General features: G+C 49.0%; 1 protein-coding gene across 2 annotated transcripts; it reads right to left on the reverse strand.

Moving 5' to 3' along the window:
• Positions 1–558: 558 nt before the first annotated feature.
• On the reverse strand, positions 559–19004 carry DDX55 (DEAD-box helicase 55). 2 transcript variants are annotated; one of them, XM_082640332.1, is made up of 14 exons: positions 18863–19004; positions 16214–16264; positions 16034–16120; positions 14788–14879; positions 14646–14708; positions 12417–12566; positions 10631–10820; positions 7046–7128; positions 4900–5031; positions 3973–4065; positions 3000–3114; positions 2358–2526; positions 1571–1863; positions 559–1308 (listed from the first exon to the last, which is right to left on the reverse strand). In XM_082640332.1, the coding sequence occupies exons 1-14, from the start codon at positions 18968–18970 to the stop codon at positions 1132–1134; spliced, it is 1803 nt and encodes a 600-aa protein (XP_082496458.1). In that variant the 5' UTR covers positions 18971–19004; the 3' UTR covers positions 559–1131. The 2 variants fall into 2 exon arrangements, with proteins under 2 accessions (XP_082496458.1, XP_082496459.1); XM_082640333.1 differs by lacking the exon at positions 12417–12566.
• Between the last annotated feature and the right edge of the window lie 408 nt (positions 19005–19412).

Raw genomic sequence — 19412 nt, forward strand, 5'->3', positions numbered from 1 at the left:
CCCACACTCCAGACTTATCTGCCAGAAGAATCAATGAAAGCCATGCAGGCCTAAGAGAGCAGGGGTCCTAACTGCAGCCAGGCGCCCCTCCAGCAACCAACAGCCACCCAGGATGCAGGCTACACGGTGCCGTGTGAGAAAGGCAGGAAACACTTGCTGAATCTGCATCAGGCTTCCAGCGGTGAACAAGAGCTGAGGGCTGTCATCTCCAAAAAGGGATCACGCCAAACAGAGTGGAAACTAACATGAGAACCCAAGACAGGGAGAAACAGCATCTTTGGCAGGAGTATCCTGCACGCCTCACCACTTACGAAGACGCATTCCAGAATATTTGCAAACTTTAATTCTGTATCTGGGAAAGATGTGAATTTAAACATTTGGGTCCTGAACAGCTTTTTTTAAATTGTTCTTGGGAACAATTCAGCATCTTTTCAAATAAGTTGTATGAAAGATTTTGATATGGCGTTGCATCGGTACTGCAACCTGACCCCAGGCCCAAATGTGTCGTCCATCTTGGTAAAGACACTACGCAGCCACCTTCACACACTTGAGGCACAATGAGAATGAAATACGGTTTATTCAACAGAAGGCATGACAATTTTCTTTCCCAGAATGCCTTGCTTCCTCTGTTTTTCAGATACTCACCAATAAAACAGTACTAGGGGCTGTGCAGGTGTTCTGCACAGTACATCAGAGAGAGAACTGAAGTCCAGGGAGAAGGACATCCAGGAAGATGAGGTGCCTGAAAACACTGAGGAATTGTAAAAGGCCTGAAATCAAGTCTACATCAGTATCTTTATGTTAAAAAATAAGTATAAAATAGCCACCAAAAAAATGAGCTCTTTGAGTAACCCATCAAAATAAATATTGACATGTTATTTACACTCAGTTAATTTACATTTTCTTCTGTTAGACTTCAGAGGCTGGTATGTTTTTCATAAAATATTCATGAGCATGAAACCCCTCACATCTCCGCTGTCTGCAACAAGAGTTTTGGGAGAGGTGGTTCTTCCCGGACGTCTGCCGAAGTTCTGCTCTTCAGTACACGCAAGCGCAGGCCATCTATCTGCGAGCGCAGGGCCGCTCCTGGCACTCCCGTTGCTCTCGTGCATTTCACTTGAGCGGCAGGAATCAGCAGTCATCTTCCAAATCTGAGATCCCCAAATCTGCTGTCTTGACTGATCTTTTGCCACTTGTCAACAGCCCCTTCTCGAATTCTTCTTCAGTAATTTTGCCTTTTCTAAACTTTTTCAAGAGTCTGGTGTCATTAAGAAGTTCTTCCATGTCCTCATCTTCGATATCAGAACCCTGAGTACAGAAGAGATCAACAAGCTACTGAATTTCTCAGCAACAGTGTTCTAAGTGAAACCAGCAATTTTTAATCAGTAACTACTTGCTCTTAGATCAGCTTCCACAAACACAGCGCATTCCCCACCGAAGCCACCAAGGGAGTATAGAAACCTGAGAGTCCTATGCAATTCCTATTAGAAGATAACTATATACTACACTTCAGTGAAACTTGTTCAGAATTCTAAGTTGAGTATTTAAATAATAAAAATGCAAACTTTACCTCTTCCCTTTTCCTTTTTTCATTCAGTTTTTTCTTCTTTTCCTTTTTGGCCTTCTGCTTTGACCAAGCTTTATTTTTTATGAATTTTCTTCTCCCTTCATTTTCTGTTTTCTCTTTTCTTTGTTGCTCCAATAGCTTCTGCCTCTGCTTTTCTCTGATTTTATCTTTAAATGGAATGGTGTCTGTACTGACGTCCACAGGCACAAAATCTGGAAACTGCTTTCCTCTCAGCTCTGGCATCTTGGGCATCCTCAGCAGGGCAAAACCTCGAGCAAGACTTGCAAAATCGAGATCTGATTAAACCAAAACATTGCAGTTAGCACACCCAAAATAGGATTATAAGCATCAACCCACAGAACATTCATAGCAATATAATTTTGTCTACCTAAATGATCTAATGCGTTCATTTTAATTAGAATTAAAATAATTACATTTTTACTAAAAAGGAACACCCAGCAGCCAGTGTATTCTGTCTACTCAAACCCAAGGAAGACTGTCTTATTTTATTTTATTTTATTTTATTTTTTTGGCTGCGCTGCACAGCACATGGGATCTTAGTTCCCCGACCAGGGATCGAACCCATGCCCCCTGCAGTGGAAGCTCGGAGTCCTAACCACCGGACCACCAGGGAATTCCCAGGAAGACTTTCTTTTAAATGTTTAGAATACATTAAACCTGGCATAGGCCTGACATTCTTATAAAACAAAGCAGTTTCATACTTGTAATACTTCTAAAACCATCAGATGTTTCAGATGGAGATACAATTATGTGAAGAAGTCCAACTTACCCTTTAATCTGAAGATGAGGTTACACTCATGCTTTGCATAAGCCTGGACGTACGACACAAAAGCTTTCATGCCCTTTTCAAACACAGCTCTGTCAGCCAGGGCCATGGACTTGAGCTTTGGAAGGAGGTCTACTGTGTTCTTCTGGACTTTCATCTCCTGCAGGGGGCACTGCACAGGGACCACAGCGTCACTTCTGGCTGGAATCACCTCATCCCCAAGGCTACCCCATAAGAGCCAGTGCCAATAAAACCAAAGGCAGAACAATCCATTTTAATCTTAAAGCAGAGGCCTGGAAGCCCAAATCCAAGCAAAGTATTTTACTTGGTCCAGAAAGTATTTTTAAAAATTTAAAGCAAAGTTTAAAATGAGATTTTACCTAACAATCCTGATTTCTGGTTGGAAAGCACAGTAACATAGGGCTATGCTCCCAACTAGTGATGCTTAGCTGGGGCCGAGCAGTGGCCGTACTCCAGAGCCTCTCCACAGCCATAAAGCCAGCCAGGTTCCCGCACAAACATCACCAGCCTGGCCCCTGTGTGTCTGCAACCCCTAATCTAAGTTCTGGACCCCACTTGCTGGAAAAGAACTTTTTCAACTACCCCAGCACTGGACATTCCATAGGAAAAAGGAAGACAGCTTACTTTCTGGTTAATTGCAAGGAAATTGACGTACGACTCTTCCATGGGAAGGAGAAACACAAGCGCGCTGCCGCCGTGGCCGATGCGGGCTGTGCGGCCACAGCGATGCACGAAGGCACTGTGAACAACAAGGGGCGGGAACACGGTCACCACGTGACGGTGGCCGAGCAGAGCACAGGCCTGCAGCCGCACGGCTGATGCGCCTAAAATGACCCGAGGAGCTCCATCCCAACCCGCCGCTTATTAGTGCGATAAAAGAGCTGGCGATTAAAGTACACGTGCAAACCAGAGAGGGCTCTGTTAGACATTTACTGTGAACTATAAAACTTTTAAATTTATGCCTATCTGATGGTACAGGTAGGAGGATGCAGTCTCAGTAGAAAATTTGAAAAACAATGAAAAGCGTAAAAAAGAAAAGTGACCTATGAGGACCCACCCGCTCCCCCAGGAAGTAACAACTATTGCTTAGGAGTTTGTATTTACAGGTGTTTTCCTATGTTTGGAGGCATTTATCAGGAATACATGCTTGCTTTCAGAGAATAACTGACATCTTCATATAAGCTGTATATATTGTTCTCCTTTAAACACTCTATCATGTGCATTTCTGCAAGAACTTTAAAAAGTATTTGAGGGACTTCCCTGATGGCCCAGTGGTTAAGACTCTGCACTTCCAATGCAGGGGACATGGGTTCCATCCCTGGTCAAGGAAGTAAGATCCCACATGCTGTGCAGCACAGCCAAAAAATTTAAAAATAAATAAGTAAATAAAAAAGATCTATTAAAAAGTATTTGAAAATGACTGAAATTTCTGCATAATGTAGTATCACTATTGACCTATCAATGATAACTCACCAGTTCCCCTATTTTTGCTATTTCGTAATGTTTTGACAACCATCATCATGTTTTCTTCCTCAGGATTCCTATATCATTAGCCTAGATTCCTAGACAGAGCGGGTAACATTCTCTCATGCTGTACCTGGCATTGCTGGGAGGGTCGTACTGCAAAACCCAGTTTACTTCAGGAATATCTATTCCTCGGGCCATCACGTCAGTGCACACTAAAATCCCACTAGAAAATGAGAAAACACCACGCTGAGTAAGGAGGCCACTGTTTCCCTCACCGTCAAGCAGTCTTTACCGAGGGACGACAGTAATACAGGTTGCAGAATCTCTCACAGAAGCAAATATATAGGAATAACAGTTTGATTTTCCTTCCTCCTAAGAACCTCTAGGACTTTACAAATTCTCAATGAAATCTGTAAAGAGGTGGGGAGGAGACACCAAAAAGATTTTTTAAATTAGCATATTTCCAGTGAGGGAAAAGAAAAGAAAAAAAAACCCCACGGTATTTGGTCTAATCCTTTGCAGCCATTTAAAAAAAACAAATGAAATTTTCCCTCCCAGACTGTCATGTATCCATCAATTCTATCACTTTGCCTAAAAGATTGCTTTTAACATAGCCAGAAGGCTCAGTGATTAAGAAACACAGAGAAGTATTATTTCTGTGCACAATCAAGTTACGATCACTAGAGCCACAAGTTCCCTACAGCCTAGCCACCAGCTGACAATCTACAGCCTTTAATGGGTCGCTCCTGTCTGTTCTGTCATTCAACAAACAGCTACCAAAGCCCCACTGGGGGAGTGAACACAACACACAGGTTCCCGTTCTTATGGAGCTTACAACCTAGCAGGGAAGTTGACAGATAAGTCAGTGTAGCAAAGTGTCATGGGGTCAGGACAGAGGGCAGGGGCTCTGGATGTTTACACAGAGCAGATGTGGTAACCAGGTTGGAGGAGGAAGAGAGTTCCAGGCAGGGAAACACATGTGAGGGTTTCGAGGCAGAGTGACCTGCAAAAGAGCAGAGTGGCTGGAGATCCGCCATCTCCAAGGAAGCCAACCTACCTTTGCAACGTGCGGAACTCCGTGAAGATCTTATTGCGCTTGTATTTCATCTTTCCGTGAATGCACATTACCTTCACGCCCTTCACCAGGGCCTCCAGAGCCTTTCCGTAGTACTCCACGCAGGCGCAAGTGCTGCGAGAGGGAACAGAGGGCTTAGAGCCGTAGGCCGCCTTGGTCCTCCTGCAATGGGGGGAGGGAGGCCGCGAGCACTAGATGCAGTGGGGACCACCCGGTCGTCCCGGGAGACTGCAGAGAACGGCTGTGCACATCATCTGCAACTAAGCTCTCGGCCAGGGGAAGGCCAATCTTTTGACAAAACTCCTTCAGCAGGAGTTAAAACCCAAACGTGTTCCTCCTGCCTAAAGCTGTTCTAGCAAGGGGATCTCCCTGGCTCCCTGAGGAACCAATTAAATTGAAGGAGTCCTTCCCAACAAGAACAATGACATCTTAAATACAGCTTTACTCCTGCTTTTCCTTCAGGAACTGCTTCTTCCCCAGGCAGTGCAGTTCCCAAGGGCTCAGCAGAAGTCAGACCTATCAGGTCCTCTATCCTAGACACTGGACTTGGAGTCGAGGGCAAAAGGGGACTGGAGCAGGGTCATCCCAATGAGGCTGTGCCCTAAAGAGACGGCCATCTGGGTCCCCCAGATCCTGTCTTCCCTAGAGGTGGTGCACCCAACTTTCTCTTTGAGTCTGTGAGCTCCCTACCCAGCCCCCTTCTAATAAAGTTCACCTTTTTTATTTGAGGGATTCCAAAGGGATGTCACATCCTTTTGGACATGAGGGACCTGAAGATTCCAGAGAGGCAGTATGAGTGAGTGGCAGAGGAGAACCAGAAGGAAGGTTTGATTCCATCTCCCATGTTCTCCCACTACACCAGGCTGCAGGATTCCAATCTGGGCTAACTCCTGTCTAAATCTCCTATCTTAAACACCTGTGCTAACTGACTGCTGCCAGATTCCCCAGATTCCACCAAGAGTCACATCAGTACATAATAAAGCAGTTTTGCACACTAGGGTCACAACCCACAGATCCTGAGAGCAATCTGGTGGGTTCTGAAATCAATTTTGTGAGTCTGGACCAGCATTTTTAACAAATTAGAGCAGAACAGAAAACATCAGAATGCATCCCACCTAGTCGAATGCCGTTTTGATTCGGGGGTGGTGGGGGTGGTGTGTGTGTGTGTGTGTGTGTGTGTGTGTGTGTGTGTGTGTGTGTGTGTGTGTGTGTGTGTGTGTGTGTGTGTGTGTGTGTGTGTGTGTGTGTGTGTGTGTGTGTGTGTGTGTGTGTGTGTGTGTGTGTGTGTGTGTGTGTGTGTGTGTGTGTGTACACGTACTGTGGGACAGTTTTATGATTCAGGGTGTGTGTGTGTGTGTGTACTGTGGGACAGTACAGCTAATGCATTTTACTGCTGACATGATGGATGGAAAAGAAACATAAAATTATTTTGCTACTGCCAAAAAGACAACACCACAGGTATATCTGGAGGAGGAAAAAAACAGCCCAGAGGATGCACACAACTGTTCCTGCCTTGCGCTCTGACAACAGGACACACCCCAGTGTGGCAGACACTAGGCTGGCAGATCAGACACCCTCCCAACCACTTCCTCCTTCACCTCCCTCTACTACAGAGGCTGGGACAGCTACTCACTTGTTTTTTTTCCCATCTCCTAAAGTGAGGGGCCGCTGGGTGACCCACCTTTGGCCCATACAATGAAAACAGAAGTCAGCTTGGGAGGGGGCTGTCTGAGAAAGCTTTTTGCTTTTCTGATGAAAAGGGTCGGATATAGCAAGCACTGCCCTTCCCCCTCTCTCTGCCTTTCCTCTTTTATCTGCTTTCAGCGCAAACGTGGCAGCACGTGTCACAGTGGTCATCTTAAAACTAGGAGGTGACCTACGGGAAGGAAAGGCCAAGACAGTTAAAGAAACACTGGTCTTGACGTTGCTGAGACAGAAACCAATGTCAGGAACTGCCTACCTCTGGACTTCTTTTTACAGGAGAAAAATACACCCCTCCAGCTTGAGCTGCAGAAGTCATTTGCAGCCAAACACTTTCCTAACAGACAAACAACCTGAAGGGAATTCCAAACCTGAAGGCTACACACATGTGCATGTTCTGGGTGTGGCTGAACCCCAGAAGTATTACCTGAAGAAGACCAGGTGCTTTTCCTGCTTATGATTTCGAAGAAAATGTACCAGCTGATTAAATTTCTCATCTGTCTTACACACCTACAAAATAAAAAGGAAAACCAATAAAATAAAAACAAATTTGCTGACAATAATAACCCCATAGCTATTTTCAGTTTCGGCCTTCAATTTTAAGGAATCTCATTTCCTCCATGAAAAGGGACAAACTTTCATCACAATGTTACTGAGTCTACCAAAATGAGAATAAACATCAGCCTGGGCTGCTGACACACGTAAGTCACAAAGTCATGTAACCGAGGACAGGGAGTCACCCAGTGCAGTAAGTACCTCCCAAACCCCAACATGCAGACAGCGCCATGCCGGCCATAACACCATCCCCAGGGGAGGTCTTTAAAATGCAGATCCTTGGACACAGCATACAGATTACGATTCATAGCTGTGGAATTGGACCCAAGGGTCCATATTACTTAAGAGTGCCCAGGGGCTTCCCTGGTGGCACAGTGGTTGAGAGTCCGCCTGCCAATGCAGGGGACGCGGGTTCGTGCCCTGGTCCGGGAAGATCCCACATGCCGTGGAGCGGCTGGACCCGTGAGCCATGGCCGCTGAGCCTGCGTGTCCGGAGCCTGTGCTCCGCAAAGGGAGAAGCCCGCGTACCGGAAAAAAAAAAAAAAGAGTGCCCAGGAGATCCTGAGGCACAGCCATGCTCAGAAATCACTGCTCTAAGGTAAACACAGGTCTCCACAGCGGAATGCACAGAATTATTTCACAGACCTCCATGGAGACAGACTCCAGTCTCTCTTAATAAAGCAACCAAGTGCTCCTAAATTGGAAACATTTAAGTCCACCTGAATGCATCCCCCTATTTTTACCCTAACCAAACCCTCAGTCTGGGACTTCTTTCTCGCCCACTCAGACATCTCTAAATGCAGTCACTTAAATGAACGCAAAAGAGCAGAGTGCAGCAGCGGCCACAGTGGGCTCCAAAGCTAATTTATTACTACTTACTACACACTAAGCACCAGCCTAAAACCATCTGTACTAATAAACCAATCCTCCACCAACCCTACGAAATGCGTGCCCACAGAGCCCCCATTTTACAAGTGGCGAACTAGTGCAGTTAGGAAGGGACAGAGCCTAGCTGTGCACCTGGGCGGCCTTGCCCTTGCACCTCTGCTCTTAACCACTACACTATCCACCACCTCCTCCCTCCCCTGGGAAAAGCCGGCCTAACTTTACCAGCCCGGCTGCAAGCAGAAATAGCAACACCGGGTATAACACCTCCTGTCTAATTTCAAATGCATCCTCCAGGCAGCTGCAGCAGAGGTGGTTTTCTGATCTGCAAACTCTTCTGCCTTCAATCTCCCCATGAATCGACACAAAGGACCGCGACCTCATCGCCCTCACAGTCCGCAGCACGAGGGACACTGGTCTGGAAACGGCCCACTTCTTCGTGACTGCGTCACTGTGTTCAGGAGCTGAGTAGCCCCTCTCGGCCAAAAGAAAAGCCCCATCTCCTGGCTGACGATTTCGATGTGCCTTGTCAAGCACTGACACTGGCCTGCGGGTTCTCCCAGTCCCCAAATGGCACTGCCACCCTGGCTGACCATCCTCTCTAGATGCCCCTTGGCCCAACCCAGTGACGGCAGAGAACAGAAGACGGCGGCCTCATTACTAACAATCACATTTCCAAAAGCCCTCCTGCTGCTTTGTGAGGAAACTACAAGTTAGGGCAGCTAGGATTTACTGCTGCGAATTCAGCAACTCCCAGCTGTAAATCGAAAAACACCATTTAGGTTACAGAGCAGAACACTGTCGCCCAACAAAGTCTCCTTCAGAGAGGCCATAGTTCGATTTTGTTTCACCTGCATGTCTGGCTGTGCCCTTCTCTAACTCAGGCTCATATTAACGGGCCGGGAACCCAGCATGTTCCATGCCTGCACCCAGCACAACCCACGCACATGTAATAAAAACATTTGATCACTTGGCGATAGAGGTCCATACACACCGTCCTTGGAGACTATGCTTAAAATACAGTTATGCCTGCGTTAACTTCCTTGTTCACTTACTTGCTGAACGACAAGCATCATCACACATAGCGTGTATCCTAGCTCTGTCCCCAAATGCATTTTGTTTTTAATTAATTAATTTATTTTTATTTTTGGCTGTGTTGGGTCTTCCTTGCTGCACACAGGCTTTCTCTAGTTGCAGCGAGCAGGGGCTACTCTTTGTTGCGGTGCACGGGCTTCTCATTGCGGTGGCTTCTCTTGTTGCAGAGCACGGGCTCTAGGTGCGTGGGCTTCAGTAGTTGTGGCACACAGGCTCAGTAGTTGTGGCTCACGGGCTCTAGAGCACAGGCTCAGTAGTTGTGGTGCACGGGCTTAGTTGCTCCACAGCATGTGGGACCTTCCTGGACCAGGGCTCGAACCCATGTCCCCTGCATTAGCAGGCAGATTCTTAACCACTGCGCCACCAGGGGAGCCCCCCAAATGCATTTAAAAATGTGCCACAGGGCTTCCCTGGTGGCGCAGTGGTTGAGAGTCCACCTGCCGATGCAGGGGACACGGGTTCGTGCCCCGGTCCGGGAGGATCCCACATGCTGCGGAGCGGCTGGGCCCGGGAGCCATGGCCGCTGGGCCTGCGCATCCAGAGCCTGTGCTCTGCAACGGGAGGGGCCACACCAGTGAGGCCCGCGTACCGCAAAAAAAAAAAAAAAGAAAAAATGTGCCACACGGTATCATTTTATAGATTTAGTTTCCTAGAAAACTGAAAGCCAGTCTCTAGAGCACTTATTTTTGGCTTGCTTATTTTTTTTTTTGGCCGCACCGCACAGCATGCAGAATCTTAGTTCCCCAACCAGGGATCAAAGCCGTGTCCCTGCAGTGGAAGCACAGAGGCTTAACCACTGGACAGCCAGGGAAGTCCCATTTCCTTGTTTATTTGTTTTAATTGCTAAGAGTTAACATATATCAGTGAGAAAACTGTACACCATATTGATAAAACTTGGAAAATCTAATAAGTTGTTAAAACAATCATTTTAGCTGATCATTTAAAAGGAAAAACAGGACTTCCCTGGCAGTCCAATGGTTAGGACTCCACGCTTCCACTGCAGGGGGCGGGTTCGATCCCTGGTCAGGGGACTAAGATCCCGCATGCTGTGCGGCGTGGCCCCCCAAAAAACGTAACTAAGCTTACTGAAAGCAGTTCAAGTCAAAAAAAATTAGTAATTTTTTTCAGTAAATTGCTTTGGCTTTTAATACTTGTTTTATTTTTTCCAGCTTTACTGAGGTATAATTGGCAAATAAAAATTGTATATATTTAAGCATATTTACACGTTAAAAATCTATACATGTATACACTGAAGGTGTACGAAGTAATGACATGCGCGTACACTGTGAAATGATTATCATAATCAAGTGAATGAACACACCCATCACTTCACATGGTTCCCTTTTGTGTTTGAAGAACTACTCTGTTAGCAAATTTCAAGTACACGACACTGTTAACCCCAGTCCCCACGCTGTCCCTCAGACCCCTACATCCTCCTCGGTGGCCTGCAGGAGTCAGTGAGACCACCAGCGCTCACCATGTAGTAGTTCTCCAGGCGGGAGGGGGTCTTCTGCGTGCTGCTGGCCGCCGCACCCTTCTCCTTCACCGAGACGCGCACAGGGTTCCGCAGGCCTGCTCTCACCAGGTTCTCCACTTCTTGTGTCTGAGTGGCCGAGAAGAGGCCCGTTCTCCTCTGCTTCGGCAAAAACTCCAAGATGGTGTTTATGCTAAAAAGAGAGGGCTCGTCTTAACCCCTCACTCCAAGATGGTGTTTATGCTAAAAAGAGAGGGCTCGTCTTAACCCCTCACTTACCAGCGTAATCAACAAATGGTGTTTTATGATACTCAACAGGTTACTGTAAAAGACTGAAAACCCTCACAGTATTTACAGTAGCTACTACTGGGAGGTGAGATTATGGGCGATCTTCATTTCTTCTTTATACTCTCATTTTCCCAAGGTTTCTTCAATGTAAGCATATAATTTTACTTTTACAATGGAGGGCAATTAAAAGAGTGAAATTAAGACAAAACTTTTTGAGACTAAAAACCATGAAACTGTACACTTTACATGGGTGAACTGTGTAACATATGAATTATATCCCAATAAAGCTACTTAGTTTTTTAAAACTCACAGAAATTTTTAAAGAAGCCACGAAGGAAAACACATCTTAAGAACATCAAAGACGTAAGAAATGGAATTTAAATTGTGTGGTTGGGCCTCCCTGGTGGCGCAGTGGTTGAGAGTCCGCCTGCCGATGCAGGGGATACGGGTTCGTGCCCCGGTCTGGGAGGATCCCATATGCCGCGGAGCGGCTGGGCCCGTGAGCCATGGCCGCTGGGCCTGCGCGTCCGGAGCCTGTGCTCCGCAACGGGGGAGGCCACAACAGTGGGAGGCCCGCATACCGAAAAAAAAAATAATAATAATAAATAAATAAATAAATTGTGTGGTAGAATCTGAAGGATTAAACAACTTAATGATTTGAAATTCACATGTGGGGACTTCCCTGGTGGCGCAGTGGTTAATAATCCGCCTGCCAATGCAGGGGACATGGGTTCGAACCCTGGTCTGGCAAGATCCCACATGCCGTGGGGCAACTAAGCCTACGCGCCACAACTACTGAGCCTGCACTCTAGGGCCCGCGAACCACAACTACTGAGCCCGCGTGCCACAACTACTGAAGCCCATGTGTCTACAGCCCATGCTCCACAACAAGAGAAGCCACCGAAATGAGAAGCCCACGCACCGCAACGAAGAGTAGCCCCCGCTCGCCGCAACTAGAGAAAGCCCGCGCGCAGCAACGAAGACCGAAAGTAGCAATCAATCAATCAATCAATCAACAGAACCTGCCTGCCAGTGCAGGGGATGCGGGTTCAAGCCCTGGTCCGGGAAGATCCCATGTGCCGTGGAACAACTAAGCCCATGCGCCACAACTACTGAGCCTGCACTCTAGAGCCCGTGAGCCACAACTACTGAGCCTGCATGCCACAATTACTGTGCCCACGTGCCACAACTACTGAGCCCGCATGCCACAGCTACTGAAGCCCACGCACCTAGAGCCCGTGCTCCGCAACGAGAGAAGCCACCGCAATGAGAAGCCCGTGTACCCTATGAACACTAGCCCCCGCTCACCACAACTAGAGAAAGCCAGCATGCAGCAACGAAGACCCAACACACCCAAAAAATAAAATAAATAAATTTATTTTTAAAAAAAAGAAATTCACACATGGCTAATAGAGACAGTCATGGAGTAATAAAGGAATTCCATCTTGAGCTCCCTTTCATCCTGTGTCACCCGAAGCCCATGAAGTCCAAACTCCAGTACCTCGCCTCAAACCCCATATCCAGAAGCCTGTCCGCTTCATCCAACACCAGGACCTCCAGGGACCTCACGCAACTGGCCAGATCCAGTCCCTCTGCCTTCCTTCGGAACATGTCCTCCAGGCGGCCTGGGGTTGCCACAATGATGTTCCCACTATGAAAACAAAGTTAACATTTACCGCACTCGCTGGATCTCGGGGACCTCTGTGATTCCAAACACCAAGTTTTGTATTCCCCCCAGCAAAAGTCATCTAAAATGCCAGCGAAGAGAAGGGAGACCACCACAGTGGGAAGACAAGGCTGCACCGTGAGGGGACAGGTCTGGGTTCCAGGCTGAGATCAAGGGCAGGGCTCAGCAAACCGGCTCTTAGGTCACATCTGGACTCCGCTGTTTTCGTGACATTTTATTGGCACGTAATTACACATCCTCCTTCATTCATGGGTTGCCTCTGGCGGCTTTCACACGATAACAGCAGAGGTGAGCTGTTATGACACAGACTGTGTGATCGACAAAGCTAAAATAATTACCATCTGGTCCTTTACAGAAAGGGTTTGCTGACCCCCTGACTTTACTCAACCACTTTAGGTCCCAGGTCACTCATCTATAAAATGAGAATGTGAACAGAACTAGAGATAATTTTATGTAAAGATCACAAACTGGCAGACTGAAAGCCAAACGTGGCCCCCACAGACTGGGTGACCTGCAGGAAAGTTCTGTCGTTGTTGTTTTTTTAAATGTGAATTACATGCCAACAGTTAAAAAAATCTGGAGATCGGGCTTCCCTGGTGGCGCAGTGGTTGAGACTCCGCCTGCCAATGCAGGGGACACGGGTTCATGCCCCGGTGTGGGAAGATCCCACATGCCGTGGAGCAGCTGGGCCCGTGAGCCGTGGCCGCTGAGCCTGCGCGTCCGGAGCCTGTGCTCCGCAACGGGAGAGGCCGCGGCAGTGAGAGGCCCGTGTACCGCAAAAAAAAAAAAAAAAAAAAAAAAATCTGGAGATAACACACAAAAATCTGGAATTCCACATTCTTTTTAAAACATTCAAAACCTGGAGAACTGAGCCCAGAGTTCTGTGGGCAGCGATCAGCGGGAGGTGAGTACTCAGGCGTGAACTAGCCAGTCCCTCCCACTCCCCACCCACCCCCTTCACACGTTTATATTATCCTCTGAGCCCTGTGACAACTCGAGTCTGTGACCCCTGCTGCAAAGTATCTCCCATTGTAGCTGGACACAGCAAGTACTCAAGAAAAATAATTTTCTTTACTAAGATTCACTGACAAACTGGGCACAAATTCTATTGCTGCTCATTACAAACCTTGTTCATCACGGGACAATAAAACGCCAAGGAGTGATGCCCATCGCGTATTCAAACCCGCATTCCGAATGTTTGTTAAACACCAGCCGTGTGCTCAGTGCCTCGCTAGGCTCTGAAGGTAAAATGCTGCCAGACAGACACCACCCCAACCTTCCCAAGCCTCCTAGAGACACGGAAGAGCCTGGCACGTGCAGTACCCAGCAGAAAGCCAGCCCACTGTGGCAGCGGGGCGGGCTGTGAAGGGGGCAGCGGTGGCGAGTGGTGGCTCACAGGCCCTAGGCAAACACTAGGATCTACCCCAAGGGCCAGCAGGAGCCACTGAGGAGCTTTCAGTGAGTGACACGACGCGACTGGCATTCTGTTTGCTACTATCGGGGGCAATAGTAGACACACACAGGAGAGAGACAGAGAAGCCACTGCAGGCGTCCAGGGGGGAAATGAGTAGGAGAGGTGGCGATGGGAAGGTTGACAGTTAGACATGCGCTCTAGAGAGAAAGTGCAGAGGATGTGGTGCCAGCTGGCTGTGAGGGGGAGTGGAGGGGCCGGGACGAGCGGAGGCTGGGCCCCTGACTTCAGGAGAAGCAACGGGGGCAGATGAACAGGAAGCTCCAGACGAGGTGCAAGTCTGGGGATGAAAATTCCAAGCTCCTGTTGTAGACGCGTTTGCAACAGCTGTGAGATGCCTGGGGAGATGCCAAGCAGACAGGTGGGTCATCTGTGTGTCTGGGGCTCGGTGCGAGGTCAGGGACAACCACGGGGGGGACGAGATCACGAGCCCATGAGCAAAATGGGAGGTTGGCCTGAAGAAAGAACTTTTTGTGGGGAGGGGGCTTCTGAAGTGGGGGGTTTCCGGTTAAGCCTAGATCACGTGTCGATTCCTCTTGGGTTCAACGCCAAGAGCGAGCAAGGCAACTTACCCGTGTTCCTTAAACCTCGCAACATCCTCTCCAGGATTCCTGCCTCCGATCCAGAGGATCTGGCTAAAACAAGAAAAGTGTCTTTGAGCAGGTCAGGCAAAATCACAGCCCATGGCTGACAGGGACCCTGCCTCCCATTTACCTGAACTGTGGGAAGGGCTTCGTGAAACGCGACAGGACCTCATCTATCTGAACAGCCAGCTCTCGCGTGGGTGTGATGATTATGGCGCCAACCTGCCCACGTGGGAGAAGGCACATGATTAGCAGAGCCCAGGGCCTGCAGAGCTGAACTCACACGAGACGCACCCTCCACCTAATGGACGAAGGTTCCCAGAGAAACAGCACTTCCTGGGCTTTTTCAGCAGTGCCCGGTCGCGGTACACATCGAGGGCTGACCCTTGAGTGATGTGGGGGTTAGGGATGTGAACCTCGAAAATCCGCAAATCATTTACAGCTGGCTCTCCATGTAACCGGTTTGGTTCCTCCATGTCCCAATTCCGCATCTAGGGATTAAACCGACCTCGGCTGGTGTAGACCTACAGTTATTCACTACTGAAAGAAACCCGCATTTAAGTGGACCTGCACCGTTCAAACCTATGTTGTTCAAAAGTCAACTGCAGTTTGAATTACAGTCAGTCCTCATTCTGTTCTACAAAGCGGCCACAGATGCTGTTAGTGAACACTGCATCATTGCTCCTGGGGAAATGGGGTTAGGTTCCTGCAAGCCTCTGGCCACATTTGTGTCGACCTATCAATACATAAGCTTGTTTTACATATATTTCTGTTTAAAGACACCTCATTTTGTAAGTCAACTATACTTCAATTAAATTATTAAGTAAAGACACCTCATTTAATATATACTGTTGATTCATTAACAGTGAACTCATAGCCAACAGCACTGTCAAAAGAAGCTTATGTAACATGTATTTTCTCCGTAAGGCACATCACAGCCTCTCTGCACTCAGGAACACTCGAAAGCGCTTCGGCACTATGTTTGGGGGTCATTTTAAACAGTGAAATAACCAAAAAAAAAAAAAAATCACAGCAGTAAGTTGACCAGGAAAAGGACACCTGCTTACAACCTGAGAGCTGGAACGAGAAGGCAGTATCGCCCTGATCAGACTCAGCTGGGAAAGTGCCATAAGGCGACTCCCATTTGTCGCTGCCCCGTACAAGCGCATGCATGAGCACGAAATCACACTGAGTGCTGCTTTAGGGAGCTACAAATGTTAAGCAGTGAGTAGGCACATTCGTAAACACAGAACCTGCAAGTAATGAGGACAGACTGTACTTTTTCCTTCTTATTTTTTCAAGCTTTTGACCAGCTTCTTCTTCAACTGTGAACCCCCTGATGACTAAGTGAAAATAAACCATCTAGCTATCCTCACCTGACTCTTCTTTAACTTCTCTTCCCTTCTCAGGAGAATTTCCAGGATGGGGATGATGAAAGCGAGTGTTTTGCCACTACCTGTGACCTGCAAAGGGCAGAAAGTTTCCGTTTGCTTTTCCTCACAGTTCCTTTTGGAAGGAAAACAGGAAGACAAGCTGCATTCACACGAGGTACTCACCGCTTCTGCAGCAACATCTTTGTTTTTCATGAACAGAGGGATGGTTGCAGACTGGAAAGAGAGATGGCACAGCACTGGTTAGGGGATGCCGTGACTCCACCGATGAGGCCCAAAGCCCACGGAACACAAGGCTGGCCTTGGGCACACTGGACCCCACCACAAAGTGGACTCCGATTACAGTCACCACCAGGGGCCCCAGTGGGGTCAGCTCACAGGTACTACAGCAGCGGTGTCTACACAGACGGCATGGAGGGGAAGTGAGCCAAGCTGGGATTGGGGGGTCCTGAGTTCTAGCCCTGCCTCGCCTACTCTTCCTCTCTGGACCAGGAAGGGTTTGAAGACACTGTGTTCCTTCCAGCTGTAGCATCACAAAACAACGATTTAAATAGGCCCTCTAATGATAAACACCGCAGAAAACCCACAGGGTTACAAGAGGCCTGGCCCTTGGGTTGCAGCAACGAGCAGCTGAACCTGAAGCAGACTCAGGTCTTGGCTTCAGGGTCGCCCCCTCCAGGACCACATTCCACTCCTGGTCCCCAGAGCCTGAGCTCACCCACTGCAGCACGTGCAGCACCTTTCTAACTGCTTCAACACACGTAAGTCTCAGCCTGGGTGATTTCTGTGCCCGCAGGGAACATTTGGCAATGTCTGAAGACATTTGGGGTTGTCAAACAGGGTTGGGGGGCTTCCCTGGTGGCACAGTGGTTAAGAATCCGCCTGCCAATGCAGGGGACACGGGTTCGAGCCCTGGTCTGGGAAGATCCCACATGCCGCGGAGCAACTAAGCCTGTGCGCCACAACTACTGAGCTTGCGCTCTAGAGCCCGCATGACACAACTACTGAAGCCCGTGTGCCACAACTACTGAAGCCCGTGTGCCTAGAGCCCGTGCTCTGCAACAAGAGAAGCCACCGCAATGAGAAGCCCGCGCACCGCAACGAAGAGTAGCCCCTGCTCGCCACAACTAGAGAAAGCCCAGGCGCAGCAAAGAAGACTCAACACAGCCAAAAATAAAATAAATTTATTTTTAAAAAAAGAATGAGATTTTTCATTCGTTTTTCACACTAAGTCCTCAAAATCCATTGTACATTTTACACTTAGAGCACACCTCAATATGGACTCACCATGTTTCAAGTGTTCAACAGCCACCTGTGAGTGACTACCATAGTGGACAACACCTAGACCATCGACTTCAATGGCAGACCCTGGGTCTTGTCTGCACTACAGTCCCGAGGCATGGCACAGGGCACTGCCTGCTTCCTCCACATCTTCCCTGAGGAGCCTATGGACATCTCAACTTAACATTTCAAAACAGAATCCTCTTGATCTTCCCTCTGAAGCCTGTTATCCTTCCCAGCCTTCCTCATCTCAATAAATGATACCTCCACCCAGCTGCTAAGGACAAAAACCTCAGGGTCCCTGTAGATTCCTCCTTCATGAACCCCACATCTGGCCCCTCAGGAGCCCTAAAGCTACCCCAACACTGACTTTTCAATATCCACTGCGTCCTCTCTACTCCACGCCACCATCACCTCTAACTTGACAGTGGCCTCCTAATGGACCGCCTCACTTCTCCTCTTGTTCCTCTGAAGTCTGTTCTCTACACCGCAGTCACGTCCCTTCCCTTTCTGCACAGTTTCCCATGGAAGACAGCTTCCCGCTGCATTTAGAATAAAATACAAGCCCCTACAAGGAAGACCCTGCACGATCCGGCACCCGGTTTGCTCACCTCTTACACTACTCATGCTGCTCCAGCCACAGAGGCCTTCTTTCTGTTTCTCCAAGCTCATTTCCAGCCTCAGGGCATTTGCACGGGCATTTCTCTTTGCTGGAATATCACGCCCCCAATCACCCCACAGCCAGGTCCTTCTCATTCAGGTAGCAGTTTAACGACACCTCCTCCGAGAGGCCTCCCCTATCTTATCTCCTATCCTGTACCTACTTGTCACTGTCTCCTCCACAACACTTATCACCAGCTGAAATTACCTTATTCCTTTACCCCTTTCTCTCTCTCCTGCATTAGTAAACAAGGCCCATGAGTGGGGACCAACACTGCAAAATCCCTGGAGCCTAGAAAAAAGTACCCAATACGTAGTTTGTCCTCAAGAGATTTCTTGAATAAATGGATAAACTGGACCAGGACACTTCACTTAGCCCAAGTGAAAATAACAACAATGACAGCAGGTAACATTTACTGAGCGCCCATGATGTGCCCAAAATTGTCTTAGGTAATCTCCACAACAACCCTCTGGTAATACTATTTTCGTCATTTCACAGAGAAAGGAAATGATACACAGAGAGGTTAAGTCATTTGCCCAAGGTCTCACAGCTAGAGGGGGTAGGGGGAGAATACGAACCAGGCACTTGGGTCCCAGCACCTAAGGGCGGGGTGGGGGGCGATGAACACCCTGGCACAGGTGCGCCGCCGCCTGCCGCCTCTGCCTGGCGATCGTTAACCAGCTTGGCATCACCCGAGTCGGCGCAGCAGAAAGACGTGGCAAAGGTCCCAGCCGGAGGGGTGAAAACTCCAGGATGCGAGTCCTAACACCGACCGGCCGCGTCCAATTAAGCGGGTGCCGGGCCCGCCCTGAGCCTCCCCTTCCCCACCTGCCCCCTGCGCACCGAGGGCCCACCTCCCCGGCCCCGGGTACCTGCACCGGCGTCATGTACGGGAAACCCAGCTCCCGCAGGACACCCAGCACCCGCGGGTGCAGCGGCACCGGGAGCGACTCCCAGGAACCCTCCGTCACGTGCTCCATGGCTAGCTCCGCCACCGCAGCTACCACTACGACGCCTCCCTGGCGCACTTCCGCTTCCGCTCGCCAACAGGCCCCGCCCGGAACCGTGCTCCAGTCGCAAAGTTCCGGAGGGCGGAGAAAGGCGCCCCCGCCGCGGGAGAGTGGAAAGCCGACAGCTGGCGGATGAAAGCCTGCCGCGGGGGCCCGGCCATGGTGCCATTCGTCCAGCGCAGCCACCTGGGCTCGGAGCGCCTTTCCACATCGAGCAGGCATTTGGGCGGGAGGGATTTTGCCCCGGCTCTCACACTTTCCCTGCCAGTCGGAGGCAGGTGGCTGCCGCACAGCACCGCGTCCTGGCCAAAGGACAGTGGGTCTGGAGGGAGTTGACAGAAATGTACCCCAGCCCGGGAGCCCCAAATATGCAAAACAGGGTGATGGTGGGGATCCACTGCCTACTACACAA

Source organism: Mesoplodon mirus (assembly GCF_964341445.2).
Source record: "Mesoplodon mirus genome assembly, chromosome: 13".
NCBI lineage: Eukaryota > Metazoa > Chordata > Mammalia > Artiodactyla > Ziphiidae > Mesoplodon > Mesoplodon mirus.

Coding starts and splice junctions, on each gene's coding strand:
- DDX55 (XM_082640332.1), bottom strand. CDS start 18,970: ATGGAGCACGTGACGGAGGGTTCCTGGGAGTCGCTCCCGGTGCCGCTG. Junction 7,129..10,630: donor GCCTGGAGAACTACTACATG/GTGAGCGCTGGT, acceptor TTTATTTTGTAG/GTGTGTAAGACAGATGAGAA. Junction 1,864..2,357: donor CCTCATCTTCAGATTAAAGG/GTAAGTTGGACT, acceptor TGGTTTAATCAG/ATCTCGATTTTGCAAGTCTT.